General features: G+C 42.8%; 1 protein-coding gene across 1 annotated transcript in view; it reads right to left on the bottom strand.

The window, feature by feature from the left end:
- Positions 1–14,251, bottom strand: part of ACSL5 (acyl-CoA synthetase long chain family member 5) — a 39,070-nt gene continuing 24,819 nt past the window's right edge. Inside the window, exons 18-21 of the mRNA XM_081329022.1 lie at positions 6,316–6,459; positions 5,976–6,077; positions 2,877–2,948; positions 1–939 (exon numbers count right to left, since the gene is read on the bottom strand). Coding sequence (XP_081185148.1) covers positions 802–939; positions 2,877–2,948; positions 5,976–6,077; positions 6,316–6,459 — 456 coding nt within the window. The 3' untranslated portion in view covers positions 1–801. The remainder of the gene's footprint in view (positions 940–2,876; positions 2,949–5,975; positions 6,078–6,315; positions 6,460–14,251) is intronic.

Below are 14,251 nucleotides of genomic sequence, written 5' to 3'. Positions count from 1 at the left end.
AATCTATTAGTTGTGTTCAGAGAAAAAAATGTTATTATTTTAGGGGTTATCTTATTATTTTATTTCTATTTTAGGTCATTATATCATGTGGTTTGTTTGGCTACAGAGCCAACCCACTGTAAAATTAACCACGAGTTCAACATTTTTGGATATTCCAAATACCTTTGTATATAGATAAATTGACAAATATTTTTAGGATATGTTCTTTTACTAGGTTTTTATTTTTCATATTCAAGTTTCAGTTAACAGATGCGGTCATTTTGTGCTTTAGTGGAATTAGATATACCAATTTAAAATATATATACAATTGATGCTAATATATTTAAGTGCTGATCTATGAGTGATACATCCTATACATACCATGAAGTATTTTTTACAGTTTTTAAGATACGACAGAGTCCCCCAAACATGATATATTACATTATCCTTATGTAGTTAATAGCTAGTGTATTGCCATAACAACTCAATCAAACGAGTACAGTGTCATTATGTTCTCTTAATAGTCTGATAGAGTGCAATGTTTTCCCATAAGCTGTTTTTTAATATGTTTTTAAACAATTTAACACTTTTCAGTTTCAGTTAGGGTTATACAATAAAGGAAAATGTACTTTCCCCAGTGGTTTTAAATAACTGAAGCCAGTGCAGTCTGCTTTTTCTTCCTGGGCATGTAACTCTAAATGGGATTCTCTAACCACGTACACATATATCCTGTTTATTGGTTTCTTTTAGCAGTTTCCTTTGCCAGTTAGGCACTTTCATAATCCACTGTCAATATGTTCAATCAAGGTGGCCTTCATTCCTTTACATGCCAGAAGCATAAAGAGCATCAATTTGACTCTTGAAGTGTTTAACAAGATCTGCTCTTTTTGTCTTCAGTGTAGGGGTTAAGAGTCCGTTTTCAATTGTAAATAGTTCTGGATGAAGGTAGATGTATTTCACCTGGTGGAGAAAATATTTTGTCATAATGAAAAATGTTTGACACATAACTATGGTACCATGAAGGCGGTTACCATTTTACTGACAAATGTTAAAGAATAGCATAAAGAGACAGTCCACAGCATCATTATTTCATTTTCATATTTATGGAATAGTTAATTTCCACTGAATTTATACTTATAATTGGGGTTAAAGGCCTATCTCTAAATAAAAATAAATAAATAAATAAACCTTTATTGTCAAAGTACAACATGTGTACATTGAGATTAGCTGAGCCTCCCCCTGTGCTCTCTCCCCCCAACACACAGTGACAACAAACCTTCCATCCCACCACACTATGTGAACCAACTACACCACACACCGGCCTCCCAAGTCAATTCTGCATAAGATTATGTCCCATTTAAAAGCCTAACAGCCCACGGATAAAAGCTATTTTTCAGCTTGTTGGTACGGCTGGCTATATTCCTATATCTCCTACCGGATGGTAGGAATAATAATAAATGGAATAATATAGGTAATTAAATCCTCTAAAACAGTTATTGTATTACCGTATTTTCCGGCGTATAAGACGACCCCCGACTTTTAAGAAGATTTTCAAGGTTTTTCGTCTTATACGTCGGAAAATACTTGCATGCCCTGCCCTCCCTGGCCATCGCAGGGGAGGCGAAGGCCCGACTGGCCCCGCCGGCCCTCCCGCTGCTCCCGTGCTTCTGCCGGGCCCCGAGGTGCAGCGTTTCCTGGGTGGCAGGCAGCGCCGGAGGGCAGCCGCCACCCCGCCACGGCCGGTGCCCCTCCTGCTTCCCCCCCAGGCCTTGAACTTCTCCCATTGGGCGCAGGGCGGGGCAGCTCCGCCCGCAGCCTCTTTTTTAGAACTCATGTGCCGCTTCCCTCTCACTGTCGGCCGAGGCGTGCTCGGCCCGGGCTCCCGGTCCCTCTTCCCGGCCGGCTTCCCGCCCTGCCCCTCATGGAGCTGGACTGGGCATGCAGCCTCTTGGTGTGGCTGCTTTTCCTGGGCAGCCTGGCGGTGCGGCTCCTGCGCTCGGACCTGTTGCTGAGCCGGCGGCTGCTGCTGCGCGTGGGGCTGCTGGCCGTCCTGCAGGCGCTGGGCCAGGCTGTCCTGCCGCTGCCCCTCAGCGCCGCGCTCACAGCGGCTGCCTGCTGGCTCATCTCGGCCAGCACCGCCCAGCGGAAGCACATCCCCGCGGGGGGGAGAGCGGTGCTGGTGACAGGTGAGTCCGGTGGGCGCGAGGCCCTCCCCTCGGGCCAAGAGCCGACGGGCAGCGCCGCCTTCGCGTGGGGAGAGCCGCCTGACGCTCCTGCCCAGCCGTGTCCCGGAGCCGCGCCGGAGATAGCTCGGTTGCGCGGGGCGGCCCGGCTTTGCAAGAACGGGGACGCTTGACTGATTTGTTTTTTTCCGGCGTATAAGATGACCCGGCGTATAAGACGACCCCCCAACTTTTGAGAAGATTTTCATGGGTTAAAAACTCGTCTTATACACCGGAAAATACGGTAACTGTGTGCCATCCATGTGTTTCAGAATGTCAGAAATATGCCATTGTTAATTCTAAGGTCTTTTGGAAACCCATTGTAAAAGATAAGATCAATTGGAGCTCATTAGAATTCTAGGAATCATAATGTGTGTGAAGGGTTATGATCAGCAAACATACCCTGGTATTATTAAAGTCTGTTCCAAATTAGGTATAGCACTTTTCTGTTTATGAAATCAAGCATATTTTCAACATGGATAAAATGAATATACAAATCTTCATCTTTCATATCAAATCTCAGGACGGCAAAGTAGAACAGGCATTTAGGGAGAGCACAACTTTTGGGTGTTCATCATAATGGGGATTGAAATTTAATATAGAGAAAGCAGTATTTTCTTCTTTGAATTCCTCACAAAACCATTACCTTCAGCAATTTCCTAGATAATTACTTACTTGTTCAAAGGTCTTAAGCCCAGCTTCTTTCCCCAATTTGTTCATGTCCATCAATATAGCATTTTTCACTACCTTGAAACAAAAATGGAGTTTAACTGTTAACAGTTTGTCATTTAAAAAAAATAAAAAATATTAACCTAAATGTAGATAACAATGCTTTTTGAAGTGTAAGTCAAATGTAGACTGAAAATAATGACATTTGAAACAAAAAAAAACCAAGTAGTAAACCTGATTACTACTACTTCATGGTGTAACAATTACGGAATTTAAACTTTCTTTTTTTATTGAAAATTTCATTAAATATACATTTAAAAACAAGAGTGGACATGATTCAACTTCCCTAGCTATAACACTACTATTAATATTATCTTATGTTGCCAAATTTTGCCAAATTTCATAATACTTCGTTTTGTTCTTATTTTTGATCTCTAGGGTTAACCTGTCCATTTCAGCGCAGGATAAAATTTTATCTATTATTTCTTCTTCAGTGGGTGTTTTCTTTTCCATTTTTGGGCATATGCCAGTCTTGCTGTGGTTAAGATATATACTAATAAGTAGAGAGATGCTTTACTGAGATTATCGTTAATCCTAATAAAAAGATTTCTGGTTTTAAATCAATTTTTTGTAGTAATATTTCTTCCAACCAATTTTTAATCCACTGCCAAAAAATTTTCGCTTCTGAACATTCCCACCACATATGATAATAAGTCCCTGGAAGCCTTCTGCATTTCCAGCATATTGGAAATATGCATATTTTATCTATTTTTGCTAACCTTGTAGGGGGAAGATGCCATCTATAAAACATCTTGTACAAATTCTCTTTATAGGATGTGGCTAGCGTTAACCTCCTATTTCTATCCCATAGTAGTTGCCAATTATCTAAGTCAATATAACCAAAATTTTTACTCCAGGTTAACATTGTTTCTTTTACCTGTTCTTCTAATAAATCCTGTTCTAATAAATATTGGTATATCTTTTTTTATCAATCAATCTTCTGTTTAAGGAATTTAAACTTTCAATTCAAACTTTCCATTTGAAGTGTTTGTAGGATAATTGCCAAGAAATGTCATTAAAATTACTTCTATAAATTAATTCTTCCTAGTCAACATGTTCATGGAAATTTTTTCTTTCAAATCTTAATCCATTAAGATGAATTTAGTTTACACCAAAGAAATGTGCTTTTCTCAAGAGACATCATTTTATTTCTTCATATCGGAGCTATCAAGAACTATCAACTTGTAAAATGCAAAACATACAGATAATCCTCAATTTAACAATCATTTGTTTAGGACTATTCAGATGACAATAGCATTGAAAAAGTTATTACATTTACAAGCATTGCTGTATCCCTACAATCGTGATCATACTTTGGGCACTTGGCAATCAGCATGTAATTATGACAGTTGCAACATCTCAGGGCCACGTGATTGCCACCTTCACAGCTGGCTTCTAACAAGCAAAGTCAATGAGGGAAGCCAGATTCACTTAACAACCAGATGATTCTCTTAACAATTGCAATGATTCACTTAACTGTGGCAAAAAAGGTCATAAAATCAACCACGATTCGCTTAACAAGTGCCTTGTTTAGTAACAGAAATGTTAATCCTAATTGTAATCTTAAATCAAGGACTACCTGTACTTAAATAATTAGTTCAGGTTACTGGTTATTATAGTCCTAAACTACAATTTCCACAAGCTACATCTGGCCTATTATGAGCTACATACAATGCAAGGTCTTTCCTAGTTTCAGATTAATACCCAACAAACTATCAGTTTTGCGCTGAACAACACCATGGAAAATTATAATGCTTCTCAAAGTGCAAATGTTAATATTTAAAAAATGCAAGGTGATATCAACTGTGCATAAACTCTCAGTTCATTCTATAATGCCAGCTTGGAATGCTAAATCTTGGTTTAGGATCCCTGTTCTATTGGACAATCATTTTCCTTCCATATCTAGTTACCTTGTTTAAATTCAATCTGGCAACTAGACAATTTTTATGGCATAAATAAATGCAAAAGTCATAAGTGGTTCTTGCTGTGATGATTTGATAAGTAATGATATGTCAGGACATGCATTTTGTCCCACTGTGTATACTGACACATTTATTAGATTATGTTAAACCATGAATAGTTCAATGATAGTTTTGTCAAGCCCCGTGGGCCCGACATCACGAAGGGTGTCCAGGGAAGGGCATACAACCCGCCCGGCCGCACAGCCCTGTTGCTGGACTTACCTGGGAGCGGCACGCCCAGCAGCCGGTCAGGCACCAGATGCCACGTGCAGCTCCGCAGGGCCTGCAGCCATCCTCCTGATGAGCAGCTGCTCCAGGGCCTTCAGGCGCACCTGCGCCAATGGGACCAGTGAAAGGCCCCGCAGGCATTCCGAAGGGCAGCCACCAGACTATTAGCATCACGCCAGATGGGCTGTGGTTGAAACCGGGCAATGGACTACGATGGGGCTTGTGGGAGGGAGTTACCGAGCTGGGTGGGGCCGGAGGGGCTGTGGCAGTGATGCACTGGGTGGTGGAGGGGAATACGACAGGAGGGTTGGGGGGCACGGCAGAAGGGGTGGGGGCACACACCTACCTGATGCTCGGCAAGGAGACAGTATGGGAGCTCAGGTGCTGGGCCGCGCAGGGAGACGGAAAAAGGGTGGGCTTTATCCAGACCCAGCCGGATGCTGGTTTGCATGGGAAGGGGTGGGGCTGAAAACACAGTATGTATAAAAGGCGCGTTGGGGCAGTTAGCTCCCAACGCTGACTTTGTAAGAACTTGGAACTTTATGAATAAAGAAATCCTGGTTGTCGACCATACCACGCTTCTTCGAGTGATTGCTTCATCAAGGGGACGGTTTTGACAAATCTCCTATTGAAACCACTGAACTATATTTTCTAAACTACAGTGAATGTCTTTATAATATGGTCATCCAAAAATCAAATAAACCATATTTTAGCTCAGTGTGACATGTAAAGCTGAATAACTAACACTGACTGACTTAAATATATATATTTAATTACAAAATTTGGCTCCAACATTTTTATCTTACAAATTAAGGAATTTTAAATTCTTTATAAAGTAAAATGTATGTCCACTTACTGAATTTTTGCAGAGTTCTTCAAATGAACCTTTCACTCCCAGGTTTTCTGCAAATGCTGGAAGTGTTTCTTCATCAGGAACTACTATACCCACCAAGTAAGACTGTTTAGGAAACAAAGAACATATTCAAATTTTAGTCACCTTAGAAAACAAAGTATTTCTCCCCAAAATATTCTCTGAAACATACAAAATCCCTCCCTTTTTTGGGAAGAGATTTCATGTTTTGCAAAAATTTGTTTGAGCATGTCATTTATTTGATGTACATAATTAAAAACTGAAAAGTAATCTTGTAATGGAGAAAACATTGCAAGGTAGAACTCCCAAAGGAACATGTTGTTACCTGAAGGCTATCTCCATGCACAAAGACTTGTGCTACAGAAGGACTTCTGATATAGATGTTTTCAATCTTTTCAGGTGCAATATATTCTCCTTGGGATAATTTGAAGATATTCTTTTTCCTGTCAATTATCTTCAATACATTATCCTACAAAAGAATGTAATAAAATGGGAAGTTTGATAATTCATGCAACAGAAAAAAGAAATCAGTTACAGATGTTCTTACTGTACCATTTAATAGTTTTGAGGAGCTTATTTTAATAATGATGCATGATTGCTTAACACCTGAAATTCAGGTTTTGTAAGATGCAAGATTTAGAAGTTAATCACAATATCTATCCACTCATTACCTAGCTTTTAAGGCTTCCCAAAAGTATTCCCATACAATATTGGAAGCTGATGTCAGATCTAAGCTGTTTCTTTTGCTAAAGGGACCCCAGAAATTGATGTTTTGGGCACTATTTTTTTGCATAATTTGGCCTCTAAATAGTTACTACTTAATAGTTATGCACAGTGCTATTTTTGTAAGAAAAAAGATGCTGGAACTCAGACCCCGCCCCCCACCAGGCCATTCTTTGATCGGAAACCTTTCACTCCCCTCTCGAGGCAGACTGCCATGCTAAGGTGGATGGGATAGGGGGGTAGGCCCGGTCCCCCTCCACCGTTTTGAAGCCAGGGGGGAGTGACGGTGAACGGCTCCACTGCCGCTGTGCACCATGGAGGGGCTTTCTTTAAACTTCACCCTGCAGATCACCTGCTTGGGCGTAGCCCCTGCCTCCTTGTCCTCCGCCAACTCTCCTGAGGCTTGCGCCATGACCAGGCAGCACAAGCCTTCCCCGCTGTTTCCCTCCGCCAGTCACAGACAACGGAGAACACAGCGGCTGTGCGCAGGGATGCAGAGCAGAGAACAGCACTTGCTTGCTGCCCTGCATTGCCCCACATCTCCCTTCTTCCTTCTGGAAATGGCAGGCCCGTTTCCTGCTGCTTCTTCTCCCAGTGCAGCTCCTCCCTCTTCCTGAAAGCATTTCTTTGCTAACCTGCTTTCCAGCTCTGGCATGTTTCTCTTCTGCTGCAGGGACACGGAGTTTGTGAGACTAAAAAAAGTTCAATCAGACCTTCCAACTCCTTGTGATATCTTTTTTTTCCCCACAAGAAGTTGGAAGGTCTGACTGAACATTTTTTAGTTCCACAAATTCCGTTGAAAAAAGGTGCCTGAACGCCGTTCTGTGCATTCTATGACAAAAAAAGCCCTGATTATACAAGGCATCACTTAACATGCAAAGGAAGCAGTAATGTTGAAGATCAATCTGTGCTTATAACATATATAGTTACAGAGAACTTCATTTCAACTTGCAGTTACTGCTTTGCCACATACAGTCTTCTGAGCCAGACTTCCAAAATCCAAGTTAAGATGCCCTTTATTTTTGTAAGAGTCAGTAATAACATTGGGCCCTGATGACCTACCATTATATTAGGGTGGGCACAATTATGTTGAGTCATGATTTAATATTTGAATTCTTCATATCAGCAGACCCAACTACGAAACGCCTTTACCAGCCTCAATCGACTCCTGCTGCCTTATACATGGGGCCAGATCAACTTCAGTCGAGGTGCATACTCGGAGGGGGGGGAGCAAAAACAGCAGGCTAGCACCGTTTTGCGGTGTGAAGCCTTGCCTCCCCCCTCCGGAGCAGAGGAGCGGCGGCGGCAACGGCAGGAATGACCGGGTCTACCGCTGATCAGCTGGCTCCAGAATCAAGTAACAAACGCCGTTCAAGCCTCAATCGATCCCCGCTGCCTTACATGTGGACTAGAACAACTTCACCCGACGTACATACTCAGAGGGGGAGAGCAAAAACAACTGACTGGCAAAACAACTGACTGGCAATGTTTTTCGGTGTGTAGCCTTGCCTCCCCCCTCCGGAGCTCGGCAGCAACGGCAACAATGGCAGCAATTGACCGGGTCTAATACCTATTACCTAATCAATACCTAATTTTAATTAATATTGAGTCCCTTATTACTTTAACATCTTACTAACATCTTCCCCATTTGTAAATAATGGCTTACACGGACATGTTTATTAGCTACGAAGTCACTCTTTAATCAATGACTCGTCTCAACTACTCCATCACTGCCTTATTCGCCCTTAGGGGTTCCCCCTCCTCCTGGATGCAACCCGCCTCACTTACCAATCTACCTCTTGATGAAGGGCCCAATTGTTGGGACCCAGAGAGATGGCTGGGCAGGGATAGGAGCCTCGGTTACGAACCTAATAAGAGGCCCCTGGTTAATTTTCTAGCTAAATTTTTTATGGGGTTAGGGAGAGGGGAGGGTTTAGAATTTCGGTCAGATACCGGGAGGTGTCCACCAACCGCTACTCAGGCCAGGCCTGAGATTGATCACGCTGAGAGGGAGCTTAGACTAGCTACCCTCGGGGCCCCGAAGCGGAGTTTGGGATTACCTATTCCAACGACGGTAGGGAATGGCAGTAGGTGTCCGAACAGAGGACCGCATCAACATCCGGGAGTGCGTCCCCGCTATCTTCAAGCGGTGATGCACTCCGACCCTCTGGTTTCGGCCCGTGGTACCAGGAGCGAAGATAATCAACCACCTGAGCTCAGGCTTGTATATCTTAATGCCAGATCCATAGTCAATAAAGCTCCTCTCATCCGAGATTTGGTTGAGAGTGAACATGCGGATCTGGCCTGCATTACGGAAACCTGGTTAGGACCTGAGGGTGGTGTCCCTTTGGTAGATCTTTGCCCACCAGGTTTCCGGGTGCTACACAGGCCTCGGGCTCAGGGAAGAGGCGGGGGAGTGGCGGTAGCGGTGAGGGAGAACCTGTATCCGCGAGAGGCCACTGTTGTCCAAATAGCCGGGTGTGAGTCTCTCCTCCTTAGATGTGGCCCTAAGGCTCAGTTGGGCTTGCTGCTAGTGTACCTTTCACCTAGTCGCGTAGCAGCAGCCCTGCCCGAGCTTCTTGTCATCCTCTTGGGACTGGTGGTTGAGTTCCCCAAAATTATGATCTTGGGTGACTTCAACTTACCATCCCTGGGGAGATCATCTGAGTTGGCTCGGGAGTTCATGGCTTCCATGACGGCCATGGACCTGACACAGATAATCCAGGGCCCAACTCATGTAGGAGGACACATGCTCGATTTGATTTTCCTATCTGGACAGTGGTTAGATGATCTGGGTGGGGGCTCTCCAATTGTTACGCCCCTGTCATGGACAGATCATCATCTCCTGCGGCTGACCTTCCGCTTTGCCACTCCCCGTCGTGGGGTTACTGAACCAACGAAATGGTACCGCCCCAGGCAGCTTATGGACCCTGGGCGGTTCCAAACAGCGCTTGGCCCCCCACCTGCCTCCTTTGCTCATAGCTCGGCCAGTGCCATGGTGGAAGCCTGGGAAAAGGCAGCCACAGAAGCACTCGACTGAGTTGTACCCATGCGGCCCCTGACCCGTTGCAGATCCCAGTGGGCTCCATGGTTTTCTACGGAGCTCCAGGAGATGAAACGGCAGAGACGGGGCCTAGAGAGCTGTTGGAGATCCAGCCGATCCGAATCCGACCGATCACGACTAAGGTCCTTTACAAGGTCTTATCTCGCGGCGCTAAGGAGGGCAAGGTCTAATTACTTTGCTGCCCTTATCGCGTCCGCAGATAATCGCCTGACCGCCCTGTTTAGGGTGACCCGCTCCCTCCTTAATCTAGAGGTGAAGGAGGATCCCTTGCAGGGTCGTGCTGAGGAATTTAGCCAACATCTGCTGGACAAAATCGCTCGGATCCGGACCAGTCTGGATTCCAACTGGGCAGAGTCAGACGATGAGAACATGGACAGTCTTGTTGATGTTATCTGGGAAGAGTTCGATCCTGTGACTCTGGACGAGGTAGAAAGGATCATGAGGAAGCTAAGCTCCACTACATCCTTATTGGACCCGTGCCCCTCCTGGCTGGTTTATGCGGCTCGGGATGGGACACGAGGCTGGATCCATGCAGTGGTAACTGCTTCATTGAAAGAGGGCAGTTTCCCCGCAGCCTTGAAAGAAGCGGTGGTGAGACCCCTTTTCAAAAAGCCTTCCCTGGACCCAGCTGTTTTAAACAACTTTCGCCCGGTCTCCAACCTTCGCTTTCTTGCGAAGGTTGTTGAGAGCGTAGTTGCGCATCAGCTTCCTCTGTTCCTAGAAGATACTGATTATCTAGACCCGTACCAATCGGGTTTCAGGCCCGGACACAGCACGGAGACGGTATTGGTCGCTCTGATGAATGATCTCTGGTGGGCTCGGGACAGGGGTCATTCCTCTGTCCTGGTCCTATTAGACCTCTCTGCGGCTTTTGATACCATCGACCATGGTATCTTACTGCGGCGTCTCAGGAGATTGGGAGTGGGAGGCACTGTTCTTCAGTGGTTCTCCTTCTACCTTCTGGAACGTTCACAGTGGGTGTTGGCGGGTGACCAGAGATTGACCCCGAGGCCTCTCATTTATGGAGTTCCTCAGGGGTCGGTCCTCTCACCTCTCCTGTTTAACATCTATATGAAGCCGCTAGGTGAGATCATCCGTGGTTTTGGAGTGGGTTATCATCAGTATGCTGATGACACCCAGCTTTTCATCTCGACCCCAAACCACATCAGTGATGCCCTTGACGTGATGTCCCATTGCCTGGAAGCGGTCCGGGAATGGATGGGGAGGAACAGGCTTCAACTCAACCCGGACAAGACTGAATGGCTGTACATACCGGCATGTCAGGATATTCAGATTATTCCATCTCTTAATATCAGGGGCGAGTTATTACCCCCCGTAGATAAGGCTCGCAATCTGGGTGTCCTCTTAGATTCACAGCTCTCTAAGAGGACACCCAGATTGCGAGCCTTATCTACGGGGGGTAATAACTCGCCCCTGATATTAAGAGATGGAGGGGTGTTGATATATATGAACAACAAACATAGACGTGCTGTGGAAGCTAGGAGGAAAGAACTGGAGAATGAAATAAAGGAAAAAGAAAAGGCTTTGATTTTGAACTCAGAGGATGGGAAGACTAAGGAGGCTATTAAATTGTTAAGAGGACAATTTGATAAATTAATGGCTGACCAAGTGGCAACCAATCTGCGGTTTGCCAGGCATAACACTTTTTGTAACGCTAACAAACCAGGTAGATGGTTAGCTTATAGATTGAGGAAAAAACAAAGGGCTTCTAATATAGACAAGATTGAGCATAAAGGAAGGGTTGTGTTTCAACAGGACCTTATCAAGGACGCTTTTGTGGATTTTTATTCTAAATTATATGCTAAGGAGAAAATTAATGAAAAAGACATTGATATATATTTGGAAAATGCTAGCATCCCGGTTCTTACGCAAGTACAAAAAGAAGGGATTAATCAATTGATCACAGAAGAAGAAATTTTTACAGCAATTAAGGAATTGAAGGTGGATAAAGCACCAGGTACGGATGGCTTGACTGCGGCCTATTATAAAAATTTACAATTAGAAATGATAAAACCGTTAAAGGAACTGTTCCAGACAATCCAGAGGGGGGGAAAGGTGCCACCGTCTTGGAGAACAGCTTTTATCTCTTTGATTCCGAAGGAAGACCAAGATGCTACTCAAGTTAAAAATTATAGACCGATATCGCTTTTAAACACAGATTACAAGATATTTGCTAAGGTTTTGGCTAATAGACTGATGAGGGTTCTGCAACAGGTGATTCATGGGGATCAAACAGGGTTTATTAGTGGTAGGCAAATGAAAAATAATGTGAGGCATATAGTTGATGTGTTAGAGTTTTTGGAAAGGAACAACCAGATTGCTGCGGTGCTAATTTTTTTAGATGCTGAAAAAGCTTTTGATCAATTGAATTGGAAATTTTTGTTGAAAGTTTTAGATAAAATGGATTTTGGGGAAATTTTTTTACAACCGATTAGGGCATTATATCAAAAACAAACTGCCCGAATTATAGTTAATAATAGCTTGACAGAAGTATGTAATATTGAGAAGGGCACAAGGCAAGGGTGTCTGTTATCGCCCTTGTTATTTGTGTTAACATTAGAGATATTATTGGTTAAAATTCGGAATTCGGAAAAAATTAAGGGGATTCAAATTGGAGATCAGGACTACAGATTGAGAGCATTCGCAGACGATCTGGTTGTTACAGTGACCCAGCCAGAGAACTCTGTTGTGGACCTGATGGAGATAATAACACAATATGGGAAGGTTTCTGGATTTAAGGTTAATGTACAAAAAACAAAAATTTTGGCCAAAAACATGACAACACCGCAAAAGGCCCTTTTAGAAGGATTAACTGGATTCGAGATTGTTAAAAGGGTTAAATATTTGGGGGTGATTTTGTCGCCCTCTAATACAAAGCTATATAAAAATAATTATGAAAAATTATGGGGGAAAATTCAAAGAGAATTGGAGAGTTGGAAAAAATTGCAATTGTCTTTGTTGGGACGGATTGCAGCAGTAAAAATGAATGTCCTGCCTAAATTTTTATTTTTATTTCAAATGATACCGATTCTTAAGAAAGATTCTAATCTGGAGGAATGGCAGCGAGGTATCAATAAATTTGTGTGGGCAGGGAAAAAACCACGAGTTAAACTTAAGATTATGCAGGATACTCGTGAGAGAGGTGGCCTTAAATTGCCTAATTTTAAATTATATTATGAAGCTGCTGCATTAGTAGGAATAAGTGACTGGATTAATTTGACGCAAGGGAGGTTATTAAATCTAGAGGGCCACGATTTGTTGTTTGGCTGGCATGCATATTTGTTGTATGATAAGAAGGTAGACAACGTGTTTAGGGTGCATATTTTAAGACAGGCATTGCTGAGAGTTTGGAAGAAGTACAGACATAAGTTAAGTTGCAAGATACCATTGTGGGCAATTCCAAAACACGCAATAGAAAATATACATGCTGGCTTCAAACATGATCTGACTACGTATAACGAGATTCTCAGTTTGGAAAGAAACGTTTGGTGTTTGAAATCATATAGCCTCTTGCGAGAAGAGAAGGTTGTTCAAAATTGGTTTCAATATACTCAGTTACGGGCCAGGTGGAAAGAAGACCAGAAAAATGGATTTACAATGACTGATGAAAATTTGATAAAGCAAATTAGGAATCAGGGACCAGCACATATCAAACGGATATATCTTGCATTGATAGAGATTGACTCAGAAACAGAGCTTGTTAAGGATTGTATGATAAAATGGGCCCAAAATATCCAGGAAGTCATCACAATGGACACGTGGGAAAAGATTTGGGTGAGGAACGTAAAATTTACACAAGCTCAAAATTTAAGAGAGAATTTTTACAAAATGTTTTATAGATGGCATTTAGATCCTAAAAAGCTTGCAAGTATGTATCCGAATTATCAGCCTAAATGTTGGAGGTGCGGTGATGAAGACGCAACATATTTTCACATATGGTGGACTTGTAAAAAGGTTAAGGCTTTTTGGATAAAAGTCTGGTGGAACATGTAGAAGATTTTTAAACAGAGGTTAAAGTTTTGTCCGCAATTTTTTTTGTTGGGAATAATTACAGATGCTACAGTTGTGGACACCAAGTTGATGTTGAATTTAATTACGGCGGCAAGACTTTTGATAGGCCAATATTGGAAGAAAGAGGAATTGCCGACCATAGAGGAGTGGACTTTAAAGGTTTCCGACCTGGCAGAGATGGCGAAGATTTCGGCCTATTTGAAAGATCATTCGCAAGTACGCTATATTATGGAATGGAGAAAATGGATTGATTTTATCCAGAACAAGTATAGGGTTAAGAAGTTTTATGTAGCATTTGAATAAGTCTTCTTTCGTTTTTTTTTCTTTTCTTATCTTAGTTTCTTTTTATACATATTTAATATTATTATTATTTGTTTTATCCTATATAAGCTAGAGAGTGATGGATTTTAGAGTTTATAATTGTTAGTATATGATTGTTTAT

Source organism: Vipera berus, assembly GCF_964194415.1.
Source record: "Vipera berus genome assembly, chromosome: 5".
In the NCBI taxonomy this organism is placed as follows: Eukaryota; Metazoa; Chordata; class Lepidosauria; order Squamata; family Viperidae; genus Vipera; species Vipera berus.
This window is presented reverse-complemented; position numbering and strand designations above follow the sequence as displayed.